Below are 26,076 nucleotides of genomic sequence, written 5' to 3' on the forward strand. Positions count from 1 at the left end.
AAACCATAAAATTCTTAGAAAAAAACATAGGCAGAACACTCTTTGACATAAATCATAGATCTTTGGATCTGTCTTCTAAAGCAAAACAAATAAAAGCAAAAATAAACAAATGGGACCTAATCAAACTTATAAGCTTCTGCACAGCAAAGGAAACCATTGACAAAACAAAAAGACATCCTACTGAATGGGAGAAAATATTTGCAAATGATATGACCAATAAGGGGTTAGTGGGGAGAAAGTGGGGAGGGGCAAGATAGAAGGGTATTAAGAGGTACAAGCTACTATGTATAAAAAAAATAAGCTACAAGGATATATTGTATAGCACAGGAAATATAGCCAATATTTTATAATAACTATAAATGGAGTATAATCTTTAAAAATTGTGAACCACTATGTTGTACACCTGAAACTTACATAATATTGTAAATCAACTATACCTTAATTAAAAAATATTTTTAAATGTGCCAAAGGCTTGAATAGACATTTCTCCAAAGATATACAAATATTCTGCTTTAATTTTATAATTTTATTAAAATATTTTATGTAAAAAAAATATACACAAATGACCAATAAGCACATAAAAAGATGGTCAACCTCACTAATTGTTAGGTGTGGTATTGTGATTTATAATAAGAAATATATATTTGGTCTTCTTCTTCCTGGCACAGAACTCCTAAAACTCTTGGAATTTCCTGAGAGGAGAACCATACAGGTGTCTTTTGTGATGTTACTGAGGTGACTTTTTGAAAGCCCCTATGTCACCTAAAAATGGGAGCTGGTCACCAGAGGAACCAACCTTGTGATTAGAGGGTTTCAATCCCACCCCACCCCCACCTCTGGGGATGGAAAGGGGGCTGAAGTTGGGTTTGATCACCAATAGCCAATAATTTAATCAATCATATCCATGTAATGAAGCCTCCATAAAAACCCTAAAAGGACAAGGTTCTGAAAGCTTTCTGGTCAGTGAACATGTGGAGATTTGGAGACAGTGGTGCACCCAGAAAGGGCACGGAGGCTCTGCACCCCTCCCCACATGCATTGCCAGATATTTGTACATCACTGTTTGTAGCAGTATTATTTTTTTTTAATATTTATTTATTCATTTGTTTGGCTGTGCTGCGTCTTAGTTGTGGGAGGTGGGATCTTCATCGCTGCGTGTGGGATCTTTAGTTGCAGCACAAGGGTTCTTTAGGTGCGGCATGCAGGCTCCTTTAGTTGTGGCATGCGGGACCTAGTTCCCTGACCAGGGATCTAACCCGGGCCCCCTGCATTGGGAGCGCAGAGTCTTAACCACTGGACCACCAGGGAAGTCCCTGTAGTAGCATTATTTACAATAGTGAAAAGGTGGAAGCAACTCAAATGTCTATGGACTGACGAATGAATAAACAGAATGTGTGTGTGCATACATATATACATACAACAAAATATTATTTAACCTCAAAAAGGAAATTCTGACACATGCTAGAATATGGATGAACCTTGAAGACCTTATGCTAAGTGAAATAAGCTGGACACAAAAAACCAAATATTGTATGATTCCAGTTATATGAGATACCTACAGCAGTCAAATTCATCAGGACATCAGTAGAATGGTGGTTGCCAGGGGCTGGAGGAAGGGGAAAAAAGGGAGTGTTTAATGAGTAGAGTTTCAGTTTGGAACGATGAAGAAGTTCTGGAGATGGATGGTGATGATAGCTGCACAACAATATGAATGTAGTTAATATCACTGAATTGTATACTTAAAGTGCTTAAAATGGTAAGTTTTATGTTATTTATATTTTACCACAGTTTTTTGAAAGGTATACAGATTGAAGATAAAACTCTTTTTATTCCCAGATGACATTGATCATGGATGTAGAAATTCCTAAGCAATGCACAAAAAAGCTACCAGAACTAATTACTGAATTTAGTAAAGTAACAGGATACAAGGTCTATATACTAGAGACAAACAAATGGAAATTTAAAATTTTTAAACATCTTTTACAACAGCATCAAAAAAACACGTTATGCTTAAGGGTAACTTTAACAAAACATGTACAAGACCTGTACTCTGAAAGCTCATAACTTTACTCTGAGAAATTAAAGAAAATCTAAATAAAAGGAGGAACATAACAAGTCAGTGGTTCTGAATACTCGATATTGCTAAATTGTCAGTTCTCCCCAAATTGATTTATAGATCAATCCCAACCAAATGGACTCTACTCCTGAATGTGAAATGTAAAATAATAAAGCTTGTAGATAATCACAGAGGAGTATATCTTCATAACCTCAATGTAGGGAAAAACCTCAAACAAGACACAAAAAAGCATTAATGATAAAGGAGAAGAGTGACAAACTGAGCTACATTAAAATTAAGAACTTCTGATCATTTTTAGGTCACCATTAAAGGGTAAAAAGGCAAGCCAGAGTGGAGAGAAGATACATTTAAACACAATACATGTAACCAACAAGGGACTCTTATCCAAACATACAAAGGACTCGTCTTACTCTGTAAGACAAACACAGACAAAACAGTAGAAAAATGTGCAAAAGACACACTTCACAAAAATGGATATTTAAGTAGCTAACAATCACAGGAAAGAATGCTTAACATCATCAAATCACCAGGAAATACAAATTTCAGCCTCAACAAGATACCACTGTATACCCATCAGAATGACTAAAATTTTCTTTAGTTGCCAGTATCAAGGGTCAACAAAGGTGTGGACAATAGGAACTCTCGCACACTGCTGGTGGGAGTATAAACTGGAAAATAAAACAATAGAAATTTATTATCTCAAAGTTCTGAAGGCTAGAAGTCCAAAATCAAGGTATGTGCAGGGCCATGTTCCCCCTGAAACCTACAGGAGAATCCTTCCTTGCCTCTTCCTTGCTTTTGGTAATTTGGTGTCAATCTTTGGTGTTTTTAAGCTTGTAGATGCAACACTCCAATCTTCTATCTTCACATGGTGTCTCCCTTTGTCTCTTCATGTGGCATTCTTTTTATAAGGTTACCAGTCACATCAGATTAGGGTCTCAGCCTACTCTAGCAAGACCTCATCTTAACTAATAACATCTGAAATGACCCTATTTCCAAATAACATCACATTCTGAGGTACTGGGAGTTAGGACTTCAACATGTTGGGGGTGGGGGGGTGAGATGACACAATTCAGCCTATAATATACACCAAAAAGAATATTCATAAAAGCAATTTTTCACAATAGCCAAAAACTACAAACAATCCAAATGTCCATCACCATTAGAATGGATTTTTTAAGTTGTAATACATGTATGTAAAGGAATACTGTACAGAAATGAAAATAAAAGAACCACAATAACATGAAACAACTATGATAAATGTCACAAACATAGTATTGAACAAAATAAGTCATACATGAAATACACATACTGAAATCTATTCATACTAAAAATAAAAAGTAGGCAATAAAAACTAAAAATTTATTTAGGGATGCAAGGTGATGTGGTAAAAATGTAAAGAAAAAAGTGATTACCATAAAACTGAGGATAAGTGTGACCTCTAATCAGGACAAACATTGTGATTAGGAGGAGACATAAAGGAGCTCCTGGGGTATTGGCAATGTTCAATTTCTTTACCTGCATGGTAAGTTACACAGGTACAATGAACTGTACTATTATTTTGTGTACTTTTCTGTTAAGTGATATTTTAAAATAATGTAAGTGAAAGAAAAAGGAGCTTTGCTGGAAATAAAAAGTTGAAAAAATACTAGAGTTAATATCTTTATGTCAAAGTTCATGCTTAAATAAGTGGAAAGTAAGCAAAGTGCAAAAGTTCATATAATATGCTGCCTTTTGTGTAAGAAGGGGAAATAAGAAAACATCTATTCATTTGTGCAGCAGAAATACAGTAAAGGTAAACTAGAGACTAATTACGTTCATTTCTTCGAGAGGGCCAGGTAGGAATAAGGTGGAAAAGATAGAAGAAATGAAGAAGGGGTATGATACTTAGAATCTCTTTTGGACAGGTCTGACATTAAGAACTATGCTAACAACTCACACATCCCACAGTACAGCAACAAAACAAAGTAATCAATAATAATGAGGGGAAAAACTAAAATGGAATTCAAAACAGAACCAAATGAACTGGAACATCTGATAAATGAGTAGTGTCACCACACTGAAAAAAAAAATTAACCCAAGTAATTTTTAAACACAGTATCTGAACTATATATCTACAAACTAAAGACAAAAAGAACTCTAATACTGAATTCTAATTAAGAGGTTTCTTTTTTTTGCAGAGGTATAGGTTAGCAATTCTAAAACAACTTTCTGTTATTCTAGGATTAAGCAAATAAGTACAAACATTGTGTACACCAAGAAACAGTTCTAATCAATGTGGAAGAAAGTTACAAATGTGAAAGAGAACAGAGTGAACCCTGTGATGAATAAGCTGGAATTGGTGTTATCAGTGTGAATTGGTTGCTTTTAATATATATAGAATAGACAGATAGATATGTGTGTGGGCATATGTGTATTCACTCATGTCACACACATATGTACATATCTATTTCTTTTTCTTTTTTTTTGGCCACGCAGCATCCAAGATCTTAGTTCCCCAACCAGGGATAGAACCCATGCCCCCTGCAGTGGAAGCACAGAGTCTTAACCACTGGGCCACCAGAGAAGTCCCAGTATATATCTATTTCTTAACTTTATCAGCTGACAAAGCCCAGAAGCCATGACACCCCAGTAGCAAATGAACACACCTTGCACACAGATCTTGATTTCCAAACATCTTCTCCACCAAAAGGAACTAGGGGTCCTTACAGAAATGGCTGACTCCAGAGTTGGAATGAGCCTGGGATATCCTATTGTGCCAAAACATAAAGAAAATCCTCAATGAATGACAAGGTCATATCAAAAGGACCTAAGAATCAGCTTGAAACGGTTCCCATTGGCCCAATCTGGGACAATTTGAGCATCAATATAAATTAATGAGAGTACAGAAATATAACTCATTGAATAAATAAGAATCCAAGAGTCTACAATGATATAAATAAATAAGTGGGGGGAAAGGAAAGCTCTTCTTTATGGCAGAAAGCCAACTAATAAACACAGAAGGAATGAAGGAATTAGAAAATCACCATTTGGCAACCATAATAGCAATAAATGATTTAGACAAGAATTATCAGTGAATGCTACTGGAGGGTAAAAGTTCTGAGCAATAACAGGGTATTTATAGACCTCAAACTACTTCCCCCCGCAAAATACCTATAAATTACAAAAAGAAAAATTCTAACTTTACAGTGGAGTAACCTGACAAACACTACCTTAACCATGTGATCAAAGTTAACATCACCAGAAATGGGACAAATTGACAGCATGTGCCTCCATAAGCATCTTTCCCATGGTATTCCTAACAAAAGTGTATTTTTGCAATTAATATGTTAATTAAGAGTAATAGATTCCAATTGTTGAATCATTCTCGCAATCCTGGAATAAACAATGCTTGGAATGTGAAAAAAAATGTTTTAAAGTACATGAGGTGAATTTAATTATGAAAATATATCAAACAAACCCAAATTAAGAGACATTCAACAAAATAACTGGCCTAAACTCTTTAAATATCAAGTCATGAAAAACATGGAAGATTAAAGAACTGTTCCAGATTAAAGGAGACTAAAGAGATAGGACAACTAAATCTAATGCACAATTCAGGATATTCTTTTGCTGTAAATGACATTCTTGGCACCACTAGCAAGATCTGAATAAGACCTACAGATTAGATAATGGTATCATACCGGTTTAATTCTGATAATTTTACCAAGGCTATGTAAAAGAATGTCCTTGATTTTAGGAAATGCACACTAAAGTTCTTAGGGAAAATGGGCATCACGACTGCAACCGACACTCAATCCAAAATAAAAGGTGTATATATGTGTGTATTATATGTATATGTATACACACACACACACACATACAGAGAGAGAGGGAGAGAGAAACAGCAAATGACAACAGTAGTTAGAGACAGGGAAAGAGAGACAGAGATTAAAGAATAAGACAAATATTGGGGCTTCCCTGGTGGCGCAGTGGTTGAGAGTCCGCCTGCCGATGCAGGGGACACGGGTTCGTGCCCCGATCCCGGAAGATCCCACATGCCGCGGAGCGGCTGGGCCCGCGAGCCATGGCCGCGGAGCCTGTGTGTCCGGAGCCTGTGCTCCGCAACGGGAGAGGCCACAGCAGTGAGAGGCCCGCGTACAGCAAAAAAAAAAAAAAAAAAAAAAAAAAAAAAAAAAAGAATAAGACAAATATGGAAAACGTTAATATACGGGGAATTAGGGCAAAAGGTATATATAGAGGAATTCTCTGTACTACTCTGACAACTCTTCTGTAAGCCTGAAATTATGTCAAAATAAAAAAACTAAAAAATCTTACACAATACAGAAAATCAGATACTTCATAAAGGAATCAAAGATGAGAAATTATTCAACCATTTAAAATAATGAAACACCATTTTTTTGCTACGTAATTGGCACTAAAAATGTAGGTGACAGTACTCAGTGTCAGCGAGATTCTAGAGAACTTGGTACTTTCATATTTTGCCGTTAGAGTAATAACAGGTCTAAAAAAAAAAGTACAGATTCTAATGATTCTACGGCTGGGACTCTATACTAAGGAGATAAATACTAAATACTGAAAACTCATGATACACTACAGCCTTATTTAAATAATGTAATCACAACAGCCTTAATGCAAATTGTAAATTGGGAAAAACTTAAGTACAATACAGGGAGAGTTTAAGAAAACAGATATAATCACTCATAGGAATTATTCAGTTAACAAAGTATAAATAGTCCATAAAAACTAAGTAAACATGGAATAGCACATACAACAGACATAATATGATAAAGCAAAATTGTATGAACAGAATAATTACAAACTATGGTTTTAAAAATATCTACACACAGGGACTTCCCTGGTGGTCCAGTGGTTAAGACTCCATGCTTCCACTGCCACCACACTGTTATAGTATCTGTAGGGTGGTGATATTGCTTAATGAGGTTGTTTTCCTTTTCTTTACCTTTCAAATTGTCAGTAACTTTACTATTATAATACTGAGGAATATGCTACTAATAATAGAAAATAAGCTTAGCTACTATTTTAACATTAATCCTTTGTGTTTACAAAATGCATCTGGAAATATTTCAGAGGGAAAATAAGGGGGAAAAAGTCATGACAAACTAATTTATACAAATACCTTTATCTTATCTTTAAACATATATCACAGTAAACATGTGAGGGAGGAAGCTGCTCAAGTCCAGTAGGGAAAAGGTTACAAAAGATACTTTAAAAATATTCAGACTGAAAGCATGAGCATCCTTATATCCTTTCTCAAAGAACAAGCACATTCTATACAAATGATTGTGACACAGAATTTTAAAGTTCAAGAGCCTGTCACAGTAATGAGGTAAAATATGGACAAGAGGAGTCTTGCAAGCGTCTCTCTCGTCCAATACTCACTGAAGTCTCATTCGTTTTTCAGGGGGGCCTTTAGTGCCCACAGTCTGTTGAACGTTCTTTGTGGTCTCCTTCTCCTCAGATTTCACAGTTTCTGGTACAGGTTCTGCCTCTTTCTTTGTCTGATCCACTAGACATCAAAAGCAGATATTTTTTGGAGGGGGAGGAGGGTGGAGGGATAAGACCAATTTAGACAACAGTTAATGTGAATGGTTCAGACTCTCAAATTAATTTAGAACTACTTATCTCAAGTTCTAAGTTTAGCTGTTTCATCAGGCAGATGTATAAGAACCAATTTACAAACCAAAAAACCTGATAATAGAAGCAAATTATGATACTAAACAAAAACACATGACATTTAAATAAGACATTATGCATAAAAAAGATACATAATTATTCTATGCCAGGTCAATGAATAGTCCAATACCTATTCTCAATGATGAAACAGAAGGCCTTTTTTCAAACTTTTGACAACCTAAAATCACCTCAGCTTCTCCACACACCCTCAATACCTATTCATCCTACTCCAATGCATCTTTCAAATACTAATATCACTACCACAAAAGCACCACCTTTTGTCAATCAGCAGATCAAAGGTTAGGAGTAACAAACTGGCATTAGAGAGTCTAAAAGGACAAAATGATCATAATTCACCTCACATGTTATGATTGTTACTGAGTTAACAGGCTGGTCTTATTTCAAGTTTGATAAGGATTATCAGATGAACCATACCTGGGACAGGCTTTTCTCCAGACTTTTGCTGTAATTAAAAAAAAAAAAAAAAAGTGGGGAAGAGGGGTGGAGGAAGAGGAAGAAGAAAACAGGGCAGGTTAGCAAAGCTTTTTGCTTCTTGACGTCATAATTTTCATTAAAATTACACCTGCATGCGAATTATATTATAAATGACTTCATGAAGAGGAACTACTATCCATGTACCATAAAAAAGTAAATTTATCATTTTCTACTTCTTAGTCCTGTTCCAGAAAAGACACAAATCTAAAACTAGAACAGAAGAGTCAACCATAAAAAAAACCCTTGAACATCGACAAAGCCCTATGCCTCTGCACCGAGGCTACAATGCTTTATAAAAAGTGGCTAAGGAGAATCCAATGAGAGGGAATAACGGAGCCTTTCAAGACTCCAGAGGCTTATTTGCATAGGGGATATGAGCTATAAGTAAGTAGAATGAAATTTGGATGTCTGACTTTTAAAGTTGGCAGGTATGGGACGTAAAGAAAAAGAGGTATTTTTCTATGAATATAAGGCTTCTGTTGAGTGTACTATTAGAAATCAAACTGCAGGAAAAAATGATGGGGGCACTAGGAGTCAGGAACAAGGTCAGATCCTTCATTCTGCACAGCAGTTCTGTTACTTCAGTGGGCCCTGTCATCTCCCTGTTCTCACTACCCAAGTTAAATGCTTTAAAACACTTTCTTCCTCCTCTCCCTCCTTCTTCCTCCTCAAGGCTCACAACCTACCCTTCACCCTCAGCCAATAAGGGTGTCAATGCCCCAAGTTCTCTCCCATCTATCTACCTCCAAACTTATTATACCTTTAGATACAGACATATATACATAAAAAATACGTCTCTATACTTCCCTGTCATCTCAGAATAAAAGTGTTCTCTTTATTTTTATAAAGTTTAATGCCTTCATTTGTTTTCTGAATTTCTTTCTAAATTTACATGCCCTCCTTAAGCTTATCTATTCCTATGACTAGAGACTACGTAATTTTCTGATGTCATGTGATCCAGATTCATGCTACAAACTGCCTACTAGCCCATTCCAACTACAAGTTCTCGGAACCATTACACTTAAGACCAAAACTGAGCTTCCCATTATTGCCCATTGTACAGAAAAGGTTAACATAGAAGGCCTGAGCTACTATCCTTAGAAGGGCCAGGCTGCAAGGTTGGCCTTTGGCTGGTATCTGGAAATTTGGATTTCAGGAGGGTTCCCACCATTTTGTAACTGATAATGGCAGTTCACTATGCCTAGACTGTTTGTATAAAAAATGTTGTTTTTGCTGAATACCTGCCTTCCTTCAAAGAATGTGCAATTTTGGTATGTGCTAGATACAAGGTACCTACGTGAAAAACCTCCCCCAAAAATGTGGGCACCAAGCCTCTAATGGACTTCCTTAGGCAGAAATATCACTTACATGTTGCTGCATTTTCACTGTTGAGGCAAGAGTGTACTCTGTATGACTCTTCATGGGAAGAAGAGAGTGTAAGGAAGCCTGCAGATGGATCCCTCCAGACTCCAGTAATGCCTTTTTTCCTTGTATCTGGCTGTATAGCCCTACTATGTCACTGTAATAAATCCTGTGAGTCCTTCAAGCAAACCTCCAAACATGGGGGTGGTCATGGGAATCCACAACACAACAACATTATTACCTGTTTTATGAACATATTAGGACTTAAACATGTCTAAAGTAATTTGAGGGAACAAATAATTTTTCTTTAAAACAGGAGAGGAAATAGATGGTGTAACATTGAGGGATGAGAAATTGAGAGGGGATATTCTTATACTGCTAGCACTGAACCACTTGAACTATACTGGACACTGGACCATATCCAGACATTGAAATAATGTCATTACCTACCTAGTGCACACTGTCTAATCTTTTCTAGTGAACACTGTCACACAAACTAGTAGGATGTGGTCTAAGATGGGAAAATAGAACGGAGGTGGCCTTTCTGACAAAATTTATTAGGTAACTTAGGAGTCAACCTAACTGAAGCAATATCCTATGGTGTCCTAGCAGCTTCTGAAAACAGCACTGAAAAGACATTCATAATAAAAGGCACTGAAGGCCTGAACTCCTATCACATCAGTTTTGGTGTAACTTTCAGTAGTAACAAAAGTTAAAATATGGAAAAAGGAGCTTCAAGGAAAAATGCAGGACTTCTCCAATATTCTCCTCAGCACCCCCATAAAGGGGCAACATCCCTCGGATCCAGAAGTCCTAAGCTACAAATGGTTCTGGGAGACAAAATGGGTAAATAGGAGCTCACAGAAGGCTTCAAGGAGACCAAGAATCTATTTTCTTCTCCAGATCTGAGGAAAAATGCTGTGGGTTGGAGAAACAAAGAGATTATTAAAAGTTCTAGAGAAAGCCTTCCTTCTCCTAGTTCTGCTACATAGAGTTGACATACTCTCTCTCTTTGTGAGTTGGCTTTTGGCCCCTGGATGGTTAAAAGAAGGTGAGGCTCTGGAAAATGACAACTTAAGGGTGACTATGGCTAAACCTTTACAAGAAAAATGTAAAAACTCACTGAAATGATATGTAGTCTGCAACCTGCTTAAAATAATTGGGAGGAAATAGGGGAAGAAGAGAGAAAACAAGATTGGCCATGCCTGATAACTGTTGAAGCAGGATAATATCAATAGGTACATGGGGGTTTCATTTTTTATTATTCCCTCTATTTTTATATGTGTTTCTAAATTTCTATAACTTTCTACAAAGTGAAGTTTTTTTGTTTTAAGATTCAAGAGAGTCTTTGAGCTTTCTACATTGTCCAGCCTAGTTCACCAGGATAGAACAGTATATGGAATTCAAGTCAGGACCCCTAGCCAGAGAAAAAGGAACTGTCATTCAGCTGGAGTACCACAGAACCCAAACATAGCAGTAAGCTATTGAATGTTCTGGAGGTTGGCTAATGAAAATAGAACCCCTAACAACTATATTTAACCCCAAGTCTGTTTCTTTTCCTATATTCTGAATTTGGGTTCAACACCAAGTTGATTCTAATCCTAGGCCTGAAACCTCAGAATCATCCATAATGCCAATCTCTCTATATCCAATCACCAAATTTAGGCAATGCTAAATCTGAAATATATCTTGAATCTGTTTCCTCTCTATCTATGGCCACAGAATTAATTCAGGCTTTCCATAATCTAACTTCCTTGACTCCAAACATCACATTTTTTTAAAACATCGTTATTGGAGTATAATTGCTTTACAGTGGTGTGTTAGTTTCTGCTTTACAACAAAGTGAATCAGTTATACATATACATATATACCCGTATCTCTTCCCTCTTGTGCCTCCCTCCCTCCCTCCCACCCTCCCTATCTCACCCCTCTAGGTGGTCACAAACCACCGAGCTGATCTCCCTGTGCTATGCGGCTGCTTCCCACTAGCTATCTATTTTACGTTTGGTAGTGTATATATGTCCATGCCACTCTCTCACTTTGTGCCAGCTTACACCTTCCCCCTCCCCGTATCCTCAAGTCCATTCTCTAGTAGGTCTGCGTCTTTATTCCCGTCTTACCCTTAGGTTCTTCATGACCATTTTTTTGCTTTGTTTTTTAGATTCCATATATATGTGTTAGCATACGGTATTTGTTTTTCTCTTTCTGACTTACTTCACTCTGTATGACAGACTCTAGGTCCATCCACCTCACTACAAATAACTCAGTTTCGTTTCTTTTTACGGCTGAGTAATATTCCACTGTATATATGTGCCACATATTCTTTATCTGTTCATCTGTCAATGGACACTTAGGTTGCTTCCAAGTCCTGGCTATTGTAAATAGAACTGCAATGAACATTGTGGTACATGACACATTTTCCTATGCATCCTCTATACCATTAATGGTTATCTTCCTAAAACAAACAAATCACTACATTATTTCCTTGCAACTGTTTTTAAACATTGAATGGGTCCCTACTACCATCATCAATAATTCACAGCTAGTCAGTGCTGAGGGTCAAGAAGATGAGGTAGAGGATATCTAAGTTTACTTCAAGAGAGGGTGTATTTGAAAAAGAATGTACAAAAATTGCCACTGCTTTCATTTGTCTTTAATGATGATAGCTATTGTTTTAATATTTCAAATAACATTTAATGTACCTGGAAACGTATGTTTACAAGAGTGGTACCAGGTTATGGGTTTAAAATAGTGAATAAACACTAGACCATAGAGCTAACCACAAACTCCTTTGTGGAGCATATACAATTCTTCTCAATATGACCTTAATCGAAATTTTAAGTCTCATATTTCACTATTCCTCCCTTCACAAACACATAAGAGTAATAAAACTTCAGAGTATTTTCTGGTTCCTTTTTTTTTTTTATAGGTACATTGAGGTATAACTGATACATGAAAAAAAACCTGCACATATTTGATATACACAATTTGATGAGTTTGGACATATACATACACCTGTGATACCATCACCACAATCAAGGTAATAAACATATCCATCCCCTCCAAAAGATTTCTTCTGCTCCTTTAGTTTGGGGTTTGTGTGTGTGTGTGCGTTAAGAACACTCAATATGAGATCCACCCTCTTACCAAGTTTTTAAGTGCACAACACCATACTGTTAACTGTAAGCAGTATGTTGTACAGTAGATCTCTACAACTTATTCATCTTATATAACTGTAACTTTACAGCCTCTTTAGAACTCCCTATTTTCCCCTTCTTCCATCCTCTGGCAACCACTATAATATTTTCTGTATCTGTAAGTCTGACTATTTTAGATTCCTCATGTAAGTGAAATCATATAGTATTCATCCTTCTGCGACTGACTTATCTCAATTAGCACAATATCTTCCAGGTTCATCCACAACACCACAAATGGTACAATTTCCTTCTTTTTTAAGGCTGAATAATATTAAACTATATGTATATCCCACAGTTTCTTTATCCATTCATCTGTTGATGGACATTAGGGCTATTTCCATACCTTGGCTATTGTGGATAATGCTAAATATTCACAAAAATAATAAATGTGGGAATACAGATAGCTCAGGTTTCAAACGATATTACAAAGCTACAGTAATCAAAACAGTATGGTATTGGCATAAAAACAAACATAGATCAATGGAACAAAATAGAGTCCAGAAATAAACCCATGCACATATGGTCAATTAATTTACACCACACACAAAAATTAACTGAAAATGGATTTAAGACTGGAATGTAAGATCTGAAACCATAAAACTCCCAGAAGAAAACATAGGCAGTAAGCTCCTTGACATCAGTCTTGGTGATGAGTTTTTGGGTTTGACATGAAAAGCAAATGCATCAAAAGCAAAAATAAACAAGTGAGACTACGTCAAACCAAAAAGCTTCTGCACAGCAAAGTAAATCATCAACAAAATGAAAAGGCAACCTACAAAATGGAAGGAAATATTTGCAAATCGCATATCTGATAAGAAGTTAATATCCAAAATATATAAAGAACTCATACATCTCAACAGTGAAAAAACAAACAATTCAATTAAAAAATGGGCAGAGGACCTGAATAGATATTTTTCCAAAGAAGACATACAGATGGCCAACAGGTACATGAAAAGGTGCTCAACATCACTAATCATCAGGGAAATGCATATCAAAACCACAATGAGATATCACTTCATAGTTGTTATAATGGTTACCATTGAAAAGACAAAAAGTAACAAGTGTTGGTGAGGATGTAAAAAAAAGGGTACACTTGTGTACTGTTGGTGGCAATACAAATTGGTGCAGCCAATATGGAAAACAGTACAGAGGTTCCCCCGAAAATTAAAAACAGAACTACCATACGGTCCAGCAATCCCACTTTTGGGTATATATTTGAAGGGAATGAATACAGGATCTCAAATGGACACCTGCATTCCCACATTCACTGTGGCATTACCCACAATAGCCAAGGTATGGAAACAACTTACATGTCTGTCAACAGAATGGGTAAAGAAGATGTGAGATATATATATGTGTGTGTGTGAGAGACATATGTGACACACACACACACGTGTGCGCACACATATATACAGGAATATTATTTAGCCATGAGAAAGAAGGATATCCTGCCATTTGTTAAAGCATGAACCTGGAGAGCATTATACTAAGTGGAGTCAGACAGGCAAATATGATATATCACATCACTTATATGTGGAATCTAAAATGTTCAAACTCCTACAGAGAGTACAGCGGTGCCTGCCAGTGGCTGAGGGGGTGGGGGAAATGCGGAGATGTTGGTGAAAGGTATAAGATGAAGTAAGTTCTGGAAATCTAATACACAACATGGTGATTATAGTTAGTAACACTGTATTATATATTTGAAAGTTCCTAAGAGAGTAAAACTTAAATGAACTCACCATAAAAAAGAACAGTAATTATGTGACATGACAGAGATGTTCGCTAATGCTATGGCGGTAATCATTTTGCAGTATATAAGTGTATCAAATCAACAGGTTGTACACCTTAAACTTACACAATGTTACACCAATTATATCCCAATAAAGCTGATAACAAAAAGTTTATCCCTAAGTATGTTTTTGATGCTATTATAAGTGGGATTTTCTTGATATCCTTTACTGATAGTTGTTAGTATACAGAAGTGCAACTGATTTGTGTGTTGATTTTGTATCCTGCGATTTCACTGAATTCATGTATTAGTTATAACATTTTTTAATGGAGTCTTTAGGGTTTGCTATGTATAAGATCATATCATCTGCAAACAGACAATTTTACTTCTTTTCCCATTTGGATCCCTTTTACTGTCTAATTTCTCTGGCTAGGTCTCCCAGCACTATGCTGAATAGAAGTATGGAGGGTGGATATCCTTGTCTTGTTCCTGATCTTAGAGAAAAAGCTTTGTTCTTCACCACTGAATATGATGATAGCCGTGGGTTTGTTATACGTGGCTTTTATGATGTTGAGGTACATTCCTTTTATACCTAGTTTGTTGTTTATACCATAAAAAGATGTTGAATTTTCCCAAATGCTTTTTCTGCATCTATTGAGATGATCATGTGATTTTTATCCTTCATCCTGATAATGTAGTGTATCATACTGATTGATTTTAGTATGTTGAACCATCTCTGCACCTCAGGGATAAATCCCACTTGATCATGATATATGATCCTCTTAATGGGCTATTGCGTTTGATTTGCTACTATTTCATTGAGAATTTTTGCATCTATTTTTATTGGACTGTAGTTTTCTTGTCTTGTAGTGTCTTTTGGTCTTTGGTATCAGAGTAATGCTGGCCTCATAAAATGAATTTGGAAGTGTTCCCTCCTCTTTAATTTTTTGGAAGAGTTTGAGAAGGATTGGTGTTAATTCTCTTTAAATCTTTGGTAGAATTCACCCATGAAGTCATCTGTTCCTAGACATTTCTTTGGGAGGTTTGTGATTACTGATTCAGTCTCCTTACTCATTATTGGTCTGTTCAGATTTTCTATTTCTTCATGACTCAGTCTTGGTAGGTCATATGTTCTAGGAATTTCTTATAGGTTATCCAACTTCTTGGCATATAAACTGTTTATAGTAGTCTCTTATGATCATTTTCCTTCTGTGGCATCAGTAGTAACATTTCTTCCATTTCTAATTTTATTTATTTGAGTCTCCTCTCTTTGTTAGTCTAGCTAAAAGTTGGTCAATTTTGTTTATCTTTTCAAAACACCTATCCTTAGTTTCCTTGCTTTGTTGTTGTTGTTTTCATTGAAGTATAGTTGATTTAAAATGTTGTATTAGTTTCTGGTGTATTACTGATTCTTTTCTATTGTTTTTCTAGTCTCTATTTCATAATTTTTACTCTTTGTAATTTCTTTCCTTCTGCTAACTTATAAGTGGAAATTAAACAACACGCTCCTGAACAACAAGTAGGTCAAAGAAGGAATCAAAAGGGAAATCAGAAATTATCTGGAGAGAAATTAAAATGAAAATACAACATACCAAAACTTATGGGATGCAGGAAAAGAAGTACTAAGAGGGAAGTTTATAGCAATAAATCCTACACTAAAAAGAAGGAAAGATCGCAAACAATCGAACTTTACACCTCAAGAAACTAAACAAAGAACTAAGGGATTTTCTTGGTTTCTGAGTATGTGTTCATTAATAATCTTTCATGTTTTGGGTTTTGCATTTTCTGTTCCCATTTTCTAGATCAGCACTGCCCAAAATATAATGTGAGCCACAAATACAAGCTATATATGTAATTTAAAATTTTCTAGTAGTCACATTTTCAGAAAGAAACAGATGAATTTTATTATTTTTAACCAAATGTATCTAAAATAGTATCACTGACATATAAACAATATTTTTAACTATTAATGAAATATTTTATAAATTTTTTTGTACTAAGTGCTTAAACCCAGTATGTATTTCACACATAACACAACTCAATTTGGACTAGCTGTGTTTCAAATGCACAATAGTCACATGTGCCTAGGGGCTACTGTACTGTGCAGGTCTAGGTGTTCTGCCACGAATGGCCAACCACACCTAACCTCTTACACTCTGTAGTCACTACTCATCATCTTACACACAGCTATAATTCATTTATTTATTTATTCAACAGACACTGTTTCATCTTCACACGCAATTCATGAGATTTCTCTAAACTGGCTTTTTGGTCCTGAGTTCCAACTGTGGCCTCTGCTCCCTTCACTACCACGTCACCATTCCAACAGTACATCTCATCCAGTAGAGTCAGGGAAGGGGGAAGGAAAGGCCTATTCTAAAGTCATCTCAGGGTGTGAAAAATCTCAGTCTAAAACAACCCTTGAAAATCTCTTAAATAGGCCCTCCACAGGAAAAACATGACCTTGTGTATACACAGCCCTGTAAAGATTAGTAAGAGCTGAGGCAAACCATAAGAATAACATGTTCACATATTCCATCTCATACTACTTCTCTGCAAAAGCTCATTTAGTACCACGGTATGTGGACCTGCTATTGCTGTTGGAATGCCCAAGACAACATAATGGAATTCATATAACTCCAACACCAGTATATGTTATAAGCCTATTTATTATTACTCCTGCCTCCTCCATTTATCATGCCAAACCCTCCACATCAAATGTACTATTGTTTTTATTATTCTATCATTTAAGGACTTAAATACCCTCTACATCAGGCTGGAAGGCAGCATGTACAGTAAAAACAGCATGAGTTTCAAATTCTAGTTTTGTTACCATCTATGACACTTTCAGCAACCTTCTGAATGAGAATATTATCTATATTCAGTCCTCACAGTTTACAAAGATTCAATGAGGAATTAAACTTAAGAGCACAGAACAGTACTAATTCCATTCCCTTTACCACCTCCTCCATTAAGTCCTTGAAAAACCTTCCTTTGATTCAGAGATCAGTTTTTTAACTAACGAGGAAAATCAGTATTTTTAGGTCACATCTGAAACAGTCCTCAATTAAAAATAAATATGCCAGGAAAAAGTGTTGAATCAAAATTAACCACATGCATTCTCATTACCTGCACAAATCTGGGTGGAAATTTTTGTCTAAGGTCTAGGAGTAAAGCATCCACACGCTGTCTCTGGAAAATAGAGCTTGGTTCTTCTTTCCTTTTGACTTTAGGTTTGACTTTATCTATTAAAATATAAGGTCCAAATCAAAACATTGTCTAACTACTTTGGTGCCTTATATTTTACAAATCTTTGTCTGCCATGAATATATTCAAATTTCATTATTTTTAATGGCTGCTATTCCAAAGATAATCCCCCCAAATACGTTAAACATAGCATATACAGAGAAGCATTCAAACTCTCCCTCTGAAATGAGGTTAAAATTCTAACATTTAAAAAGCTGATATATCTTTTAAAGACATTTCAGTTTTAGCATGTAAACATGGATAAACATCGTTCTTATGTTTCCATAATTACTTAATTATGGAAAACTTTAAGGCTAAATTTTCCATAATCACCTAAGTCACATTCAGATTATTGGTTTGAAATTATTGTGTGTATATTTTAAGTGTATTAAACGGACTTTTCCCACAAAACCTAATAGGTACAAATGGAAAATGCAACTTTCATAAACTCAAGTAACCATACTCAATTATGAACACTATAATCCACTGAAAAAAACAGGACAAACCAAACAACAGAAGATCATAAAGACAAGAGAGAAAAGAACTTGCAAGAAAAATTATGAAGCTAATCACGTGTGGGATTTTCCCTGGGAGGGGAGTGTGCTGGTGGACTGTCTATAAAGAAAGGGTTCCAGTTAAGTTTTACTCCAAACATTTCATTAGGGTAGGGGCAAAGAGCTCTTGGGAGAAGTTTATTCAACTGATGCAAACTTTCCTAAGTCGAATGTTGTCGCCGGGACCTACTATTACGAATAAATATAACTGTATCTCAAAGACCATTCATTCCACGGGTTTGAATTTTATTTAAAGGCTACCTTTTCCATAGTAATTCATTCTAAGTTTCTATTTCTCTAGAAAGAAATGCAGAATATAGGTATACTGCTATAGATACATTTCTAGAAGTACTTTTATTAGTAAAATATGGTACAGAAAAAGTAGCAGATTAGCAGCTATGGCAACTAGAGGACCTGACATCACGACAGGCGGTAACATGGAAAGATGAGAAAACAGACTGTTCATCCGGAGATAGGGCTTTAAGAGCATCTCCCCTATTTCAAAAACTTGGAAGACTTGGGTTCCAGATTTCAAGATGACTCAACAGGGCCTCCCTGGTGGCGCAGTGGTTGAGAGTCCGCCTGCCGATGCAGGGGATACGGGTTCGTGCCCCGGTCTGGGAGGATCCCATATGCCGCGGAGCGGCTGGGCCCGTGAGCCATGGCCGCTGAGCCTGTGCGTCCGGAGCCTGTGCTCCGCAACGGGAGAGGCCACAACAGTGAGAGGCCCGCGTACAGCAAAAAAAAAAAAAAAAAAAAGATGACTCAACAGTTTGGTAAGCAGGAAATATCATCATTACTCATTCCTCATCACTGATTTCCCCTACATGTCCTAAATATTTTAAAACCTTGCATCAACTTATCAAAGATTATCATGTACCAAAGAGATTAAAATTTGTACCTGTTCCTATGGGAATGCTATTACTACCACATCTAATTACATGAATTATAGCTCTGACAATGTCATCATCCTATGAAACCTTCCCATGGAGAAGTAAAACACAGCTAGAAATCATCAATAGCCATTTTCCGAAAGAAAGCAGCTTCATTCTCTGAGTAACAAAACGTGTTTTAGGAGGGTCTCGGTGTCCCACCTACCTTGCTCTTCATGATCTTTGAAGTGCCACCAATACCCTTTGGAGGGATGATATCGACAGTATGACATAGCTTCATCAAAAGCTGACTGAATGCCATGTACCGCAGTAAGCTTATAAAAAGAAAACAAATTCTGAATTTCTCATCAATCATCCAAAATTTACAAAGTGAACACAAAATATTACATATGCAAAGACAGTAATTCTGCTTTTCAGAACCTGAATCACTATGTATCTAGAGGTGGTATATACTTTGAACATGGAGCTGGCCCACAGGAACCAATGCTTAAGATATTCTAATAGTCAACACTTTATACCAACTTACACAAGGGAGAGGAGTTCCTGTTTAATTCTTGGTAGCAAGGTAGTTCAGTTAGAAGTTTTCTTTAATGTTTAAAGTGTGTAAAGACACTCACCACTCTAGAGTTTATAACTGATCCCAAGTCTGGTGCCTGATAGATCACTCCGGCAATAATATAGTAATCAGCCAGTGGGATAACTAAAGCAGTGGGGAAAAAAAAAGTTTATCAATATAGCTATGTACACAAACTGCTAAATGTATTTCCATAAAAAGAACAACTAAAGTTTGACATTTTCCCATACTAAAGCTTAAGGTAGGGTTTGGCAATTCCTGTTTTTGTAAATAAAGTTATATAGGAAAATAACCACACTCATTCATTTGCGTTACTATCTAAGGCTGCTATGGCACTAGTTGAATAGTTGTCTCAGAGACCATGAGGCCCACAAAGCCTAAAATATTTAGTCTCTGGACCTTCACAGAAAAAGTTTGCTAAAAAAAAAGTTTGCCCTAGGAGCAGTGCTTCTTAAACTTTAACGTGCATTTGAATCACCTGAGTATCTTGTTAAAATCAGATTCTTACTCAGTAGGGACAATGCACTTCTAACAAGTTCCTAAGTGATCCGATGCTGCTGTCAGTCAACCACACTTTGGGGAATAAGACCTTAGATCAAGAGAGATTTAGGGCCCAGGATGAAGATACCAGACATACTGAACTTACCTCTATGCCCCAGTCCAAGGTCCTAAGGAATAAAACAGCGGCTAGTGAGGCTGGTGCCATCTTCTGTCGCTTCTGAACCTGGAACCCTTTCATCATGGAACTCTTGTCCCCAGCCTTGTCTTTGTTCTAAGTTTCTCTTTTTCTCTGGGCAGGGACTCTAGATCTTTGACTTTTTTTTTTTAATTTATTTATCTTTATTTATTTTTTTTTGGCTGTGTTTGGTCTTTGTTGCAGTGCGCGGGCTTCTCACTGTGGTGGCTTCTCTTGTTGCAGAGCACGGGCTCTAGGCGCTCGGGCTTCAGTAGTTGTGCCTCGCGGGCTCTAGAGTGCAGGCTCAGTAGTTGTGGCACACGGGCTTAGTTGCTCTGCGGCATGTGGGATCTTCCCGGACCAGGGCTCGAACCCATGTCCCCTGCACTGGCAGGCGGATTCTTAACCACTGCGCCACCAGGGAAGTCCTAGATCTTTGACTTTGAAAGTAAATTTGGATTCTTGACTCTGGAACCACCACTTCAGTAGCAAGTCATTCTCTGGAATCAATACTAGGGTGAAGGTTATTCTCAAAGGTCTTGATGAGAGTATCTAATTTAAGAGATGTAGCTGGTCATCTCTGGAATAGGTGACTAGCTCTTTGATTCAAAATCAAGTCTGAATTCTATACTTTTCAGTATGATTTCTAAAGCAAGTTTTTGTCTGGTAATTTTGGTTGAATGTGTCAATGAGGATTTTCCATTGATCTTTTATGAATTTGGTGCAAGTGCATCTACCAAGAATTAAACCTGATTTCCTTCTGAGAGACTAGAATTTGAAAGGCAGAGGACGTCTACATGATCAGCCCTCAATAAAAATTCTGGACTCAGAGTCTCAAACGGTCTTCCCTGAGCTCTGAGCAGACATATTACACACTGCATTTCACTACTAGAGGGAAGGTGCACTTGGTGTGGCCCCTCACAGAAGGGAAAGCATAGGAAGCCTACACATGGATTCCTACAAATCCCTAAAACAGAACCCAATCCACAAAAATAAGAACATATAGCTCAGGAGTAAATAAATCATGGTATTTTAAGAAGAAAATAATGCCTAAAGTTTACATATTTTACCTTGAGTAGGGGACTGCCGCTGTTGCTTTCGAATGATAAAAAGAATGGGCTCTTGAGCATGTAAAAGGATGTATTCCACTCCAACCATCTGACTGAAAACAGGACACAGACATTCAGAGATCTATGAATGCCCTACAAACAATTCTGTAGAACATTCAAATTATCACATAAAAGTATAGCAACATTGTAAACAGGATAAAACTGCCTATGTTTGATATTAAATATTGGCTGTTCAATAAAACTGGCTATTTTTCCCAGGTAGGTAGAGCACAGATAAAGTAAGATTTCGTTTTTAAACAACAACAAGATTTCTCTACAAAAATTCGATAAACTTGATTGAATCGGAGTATTTTCAGTCATGAAAGTACAATGAACCTACATTTCAAAAAAGGCAACCAAAATACCAGGATGCTTCCTGACCAAGGAGATCTATAAATATATATAAAACAGAAAAATATACATGAACACTATACCTGTCTTAATATAGATCGCTACTATATATTGTACCCAACCAGAAAACATCAAAAACCTTATCCTCACCCCCAACATATTTTTTCCTGACATACTATGTTTAAAAGCAACACCAAGGTATCTCAGTAAATGTAAATATTAACCTCAAAACAAAAGCTATTTAAAATACCAGAAATTTAATTTCTTAGAACCCCTGCTCCCCATGTTTAGCTGACAGATGAAAAACTTTATTACACAGTTGTTTCAGAAACTTTTGTAATAGTAATAAATTCATAATTATTTAGCATCCCAAGTCTGAAGAATCTTGCTAAATTTGGCTAAAATTTTATTTGTCAAACAAAGAAAAATCTACTATAAACTCAACTATGGTTTAAGACATCCAATTAGATGTAGAGGAGACAACATATATAGTTACCTGGTTAAGGACAACAGTTGCATTGCTGAAATCAATGAGATTTACATCTAAACCTCATAGTTGCATTTTAACTGGACAGTAATATGTGAAGTTATAAAGAAAAGACTTCCTAGGTTACAAGTGACTACTAATAATTCCTTTGCATGTCAAATTTGCACAAACCCAAACAAAACTCCGGTTCTTCCAAAACTTCTACTCTGTACTTCATGATTCACAGCTTGAAAGAACTATTCATTACAAAATCTGCAGTTGGCAAAGATGCTACCTTCTTATAATAACTTACTTTAAGTGTTCTAATGTTAGCCTCTGCATTTTGACCACTTCATTATTACATGTCCTGTCATAAAAAGGATTACTTCTTTCTGAAAAGTAATCCAGGACACTTCCACTGTTCAAAATAGGGATCCAGGAACTGTCAACCCAAGAGATTCCCAGCAGATTATCTATAGAAAAGAAACAAAATGATAAAGGATGAGAAAAGAGAAAAAAATCCAATCCAGCAAACATTTATTATGCATATAATGTAGGAGGCACTATGAATATAAGGATGACGTGGATCCTAACCTACACACCCTCACAGTCCGGCAGAAGAGATAAGTATGCAAGAAAGCAATGACAACATAAGATCCATAATAAAGGTATGAATAAATGTGTTATGAGAGCACAGTGGAGAGAGCAGAATACCTTACCTGCGGGAACCGGAATGATTTTTCATAGGGTGAGGAGGAGGTGGGTTTTAGCACTATATGTTAAAGAATAAATAGAGGCTCACCATGGAGAAAAGAGAGGCAAAGTAATTCCAAGCAGAGGTAATGCATATACAAAGGTAGGGAAATATAAAAGTATATTAATATGTTTAACTGGGAGATTCTGATTGACATATATACACTAATATGTATAAAACAGTTAACTAATGAGCCTGCTGTATAAAAAATAAATAAAATTCAAAGATTCAATAAATAAATAAAAGTATATTATATGTTTAAAGAATAACTCAATTAGGTGAAGAAGTTATAGGATTTGAAATCTAGAGGTCTTTCAAAATATTGGAAATCCTGAGTTTTTATAATGTTGGCAACTAATTCAAAAATTTTCAAACAATATGTATGCCAAAGAAAACACATCCATCGCCACTAATGGGAGAACTTCCAATTAAAGAGACAGAAATAACTTAGGAATCTATTATTATAGATAATAATGATGTAAAAGGGGCAAATGAAAAGTAGAATGCCCTTAATTACAGCCATACAATTTCATATTTTAAAGAATTCAACCTTAAATTTTTCAAAATGGAAAAAGAAAAAAAAGACATGATAAGTAGGGCTAGATAGCTTTAATTAATGAGCTTTTATTGGGTACTGGCTGCAATGTTTCATACCACTGACAGTACTAAATCCCACTAGCTGTAAGTCATGAAACATCAAATTGCCTATATAATTACTGGTTGAAGGAGGAAGAATGGAAAACTTCAACCTCCCCATGCCTTAGTTTTCTCATCTATAAAATAGGGCTTATAATAGTATCTCCATGCTAGATTATATATGTAAAATGCTTAGTACATTGTAATAACCCAATAAATGTTCATTATGATGATGATGGTGGTAGTGCTGGTAGTCAATTTCTTTTAAGATTAATATGAACAGACTTATTTCTGGCTTAACCAAAGCCTGTCCTAGTTTGTGCCTCTTTTTTTTTTCTAGTTTATGCACTTAAAAAAAATAGAAACGTCTTTCATTCTCAAAAGGGTATAGGTTTACTAGATATTCAAATGGTCACGCTAGATTAAACTCATTTCAAATGTCACTAACCTCTGCAAAGCCTTTCTCTACTTTGCAAGGCAGAAATAATGGTTTCTTTCTCTATGTCCTCATAGCGGTTTCTATATAGTTTTATTATCAATTATTAATAACCCACAAATACAAATGTTTTCCCATTAAATGCTGAGTTTTTTAAGGAACTGGGGCTGTGGGTTACTCATCAGAACTAGCACAGGACTTGTTTGGTAAGAATTAGAAAATGTTTATTAATTCATGATTAAGGGCTAAGGACAAGTTACTCCACTGGTCATAAATTTACACACACTCCAGTATCCAAGGATGTTCAGTTACAAACTAGTTAACTGGGGTTAAGAGGGTGGTGTGTGGCTGTGAAATGGGATATATTAGTTCTCCCACATAGAAGCTACCTGTGACCACAGCCCAATAAAGAGAATACACTACCAAAACAAGCAGACTCCAACTATTCCTTACCATCTCCACTGTTACCACCCTAGTCTGAGCCACCTCCAAATCTCCATGCACTACAAAAGTGCCTTCCTAACCGGTCTCCCTAATTCTACCTTTGCCTTCCTACAGTGTTCTCAGCAGTCAAGGTGATCCTAAAAGAAAGTAAGTCAGGTTACGTTCATCCCCTCTGGTCAAAACCCTCCAGGGGTTCTCTATTTTACTCAGAGGACAAGCCAAAGGCCTTACCAAGGCCTACAATTCCTGTATGAACAAGCCACCACACCAATTCTCTCTCTGACCGCATCTACTTCCCGCCTCCTCTCTCACTGTGCTTCAGCCACATTGGCCCCCTTGCTGTTCTTCTGACATGTTCCCACCTTAGAGCCTTTGCAATGGCCCTAACAAATCTAAATAAAAAGTAAAAAGTTATGAAAGCTAAACAGCCTCGTGGACAAAATGTTTCTCTTTTTTATTCAGTAGCAAGGGAGAGCATATTGACATGGCTCTAATACAGCTCTCTAACAATCAGCAAGTAATGAAATTAGGTACTTGATATTCTCACTTATAACGAAAGACAAACATATAGTAAACATTATCGAGAACTGCTGAAGATCACTGGACATTTTGACAATATATAAATGACAATATATTTGTAATGTGTGTGCTAGACTCCAATTTGGTTAATATAGAAAAAGGAACCTCAAACGTCAGGAATAAGGTAGGCCCCAGGCCAAGTGCCAAGAATGAACCAAACACTGTCGCCTCATGACCCCACCCCCTTCTCTGTCGTTCCTTCACCTGGACAGAACAGCCCCAATACTGCTGTAGAGATACGTATGTAGGACAACACCACAGGGCTCAAAGCCCAGAGCTTCTTCCAATCCCCTCGTTTTGACTCTTCTAAGAGACTCCTGAAGAACTGCGAAAATCTAGGTAATTTTTCGACAGATTGGCGCTTTGGGTCGTTCACAGAAAACATTCCAAAGTGCTTGGGAGACATCACAAAGGAACCGGAATCTTGCCCCCAAGAGCTATAAATCCCTAAACCAGATCCCAAACAATCAGGAAACAAAGGGGACAGCACAGGTTACCTCGGATATCCACCGCCGCCATAGTCCCAAAAGCGTTCTCAGGTTCTTCTTCCGGCGCAGAGTATACGTAACAAGGCTGAGACGAAAGAGCTCTGCTGTAGAGCAGAGGAATGTTAACGAGGAACCAAAAGAGGGGAGGAGACTGCAAGGCCAGGAAGACAGGGCAGGGAAAGGGAAGAAGCGGAGAGAAAAGGAGGTGGGGCGGGGCGGGGCTGAGGGGCGGGGCTGAGAGAGGGTGGGGCGGGCTGGGAGGTGCAGCGGAGGGGCGGAGAGAAGGGATGGGGCGGGGCTAGGGGTGGAGCGG

The 26,076-nt window shown here is 36.8% G+C and overlaps 1 protein-coding gene across 3 annotated transcripts; it reads right to left on the minus strand.

The window, feature by feature from the left end:
• Positions 1–567: 567 nt before the first annotated feature.
• MED6 (mediator complex subunit 6) lies at positions 568–25,844 on the minus strand. Of its 3 annotated transcripts, none has more exons than XM_082619921.1 (9): positions 25,773–25,844; positions 22,740–22,899; positions 21,571–21,662; positions 19,868–19,950; positions 19,456–19,564; positions 17,687–17,802; positions 8,210–8,237; positions 7,481–7,607; positions 568–1,606 (listed from the first exon to the last, which is right to left on the minus strand). In XM_082619921.1, exons 1-9 carry the CDS (start codon positions 25,792–25,794, stop codon positions 1,582–1,584), a joined length of 762 nt encoding a protein of 253 aa, XP_082476047.1. In that variant the 5' UTR covers positions 25,795–25,844; the 3' UTR covers positions 568–1,581. The 3 variants fall into 3 exon arrangements, with proteins under 3 accessions (XP_082476047.1, XP_082476046.1, XP_082476048.1); XM_082619920.1 differs by lacking the exon at positions 568–1,606 and adding an exon at positions 1,809–4,827; XM_082619922.1 differs by lacking the exons at positions 568–1,606; positions 17,687–17,802 and having other exon boundaries at positions 1,809–7,607.
• Positions 25,845–26,076: the final 232 nt, after the last annotated feature.

Source organism: Mesoplodon mirus (assembly GCF_964341445.2).
Source record: "Mesoplodon mirus genome assembly, chromosome: 4".
Taxonomy (NCBI): Eukaryota; Metazoa; Chordata; class Mammalia; order Artiodactyla; family Ziphiidae; genus Mesoplodon; species Mesoplodon mirus.

Excerpts from the sequence above, each read along its gene's own strand:
- MED6 (XM_082619920.1), bottom strand. The coding sequence starts at position 25,794 with ATGGCGGCGGTGGATATCCGAG. Across the intron at positions 21,663-22,739 it reads CTAACATTAGAACACTTAAA|TCAGATGGTTGGAGTGGAAT; the intron begins GTAAGTTATTAT and ends TCCTGTTTTCAG. Across the intron at positions 19,951-21,570 it reads GCGGCAGTCCCCTACTCAAG|TTATCCCACTGGCTGATTAC; the intron begins GTAAAATATGTA and ends CCACTGCTTTAG.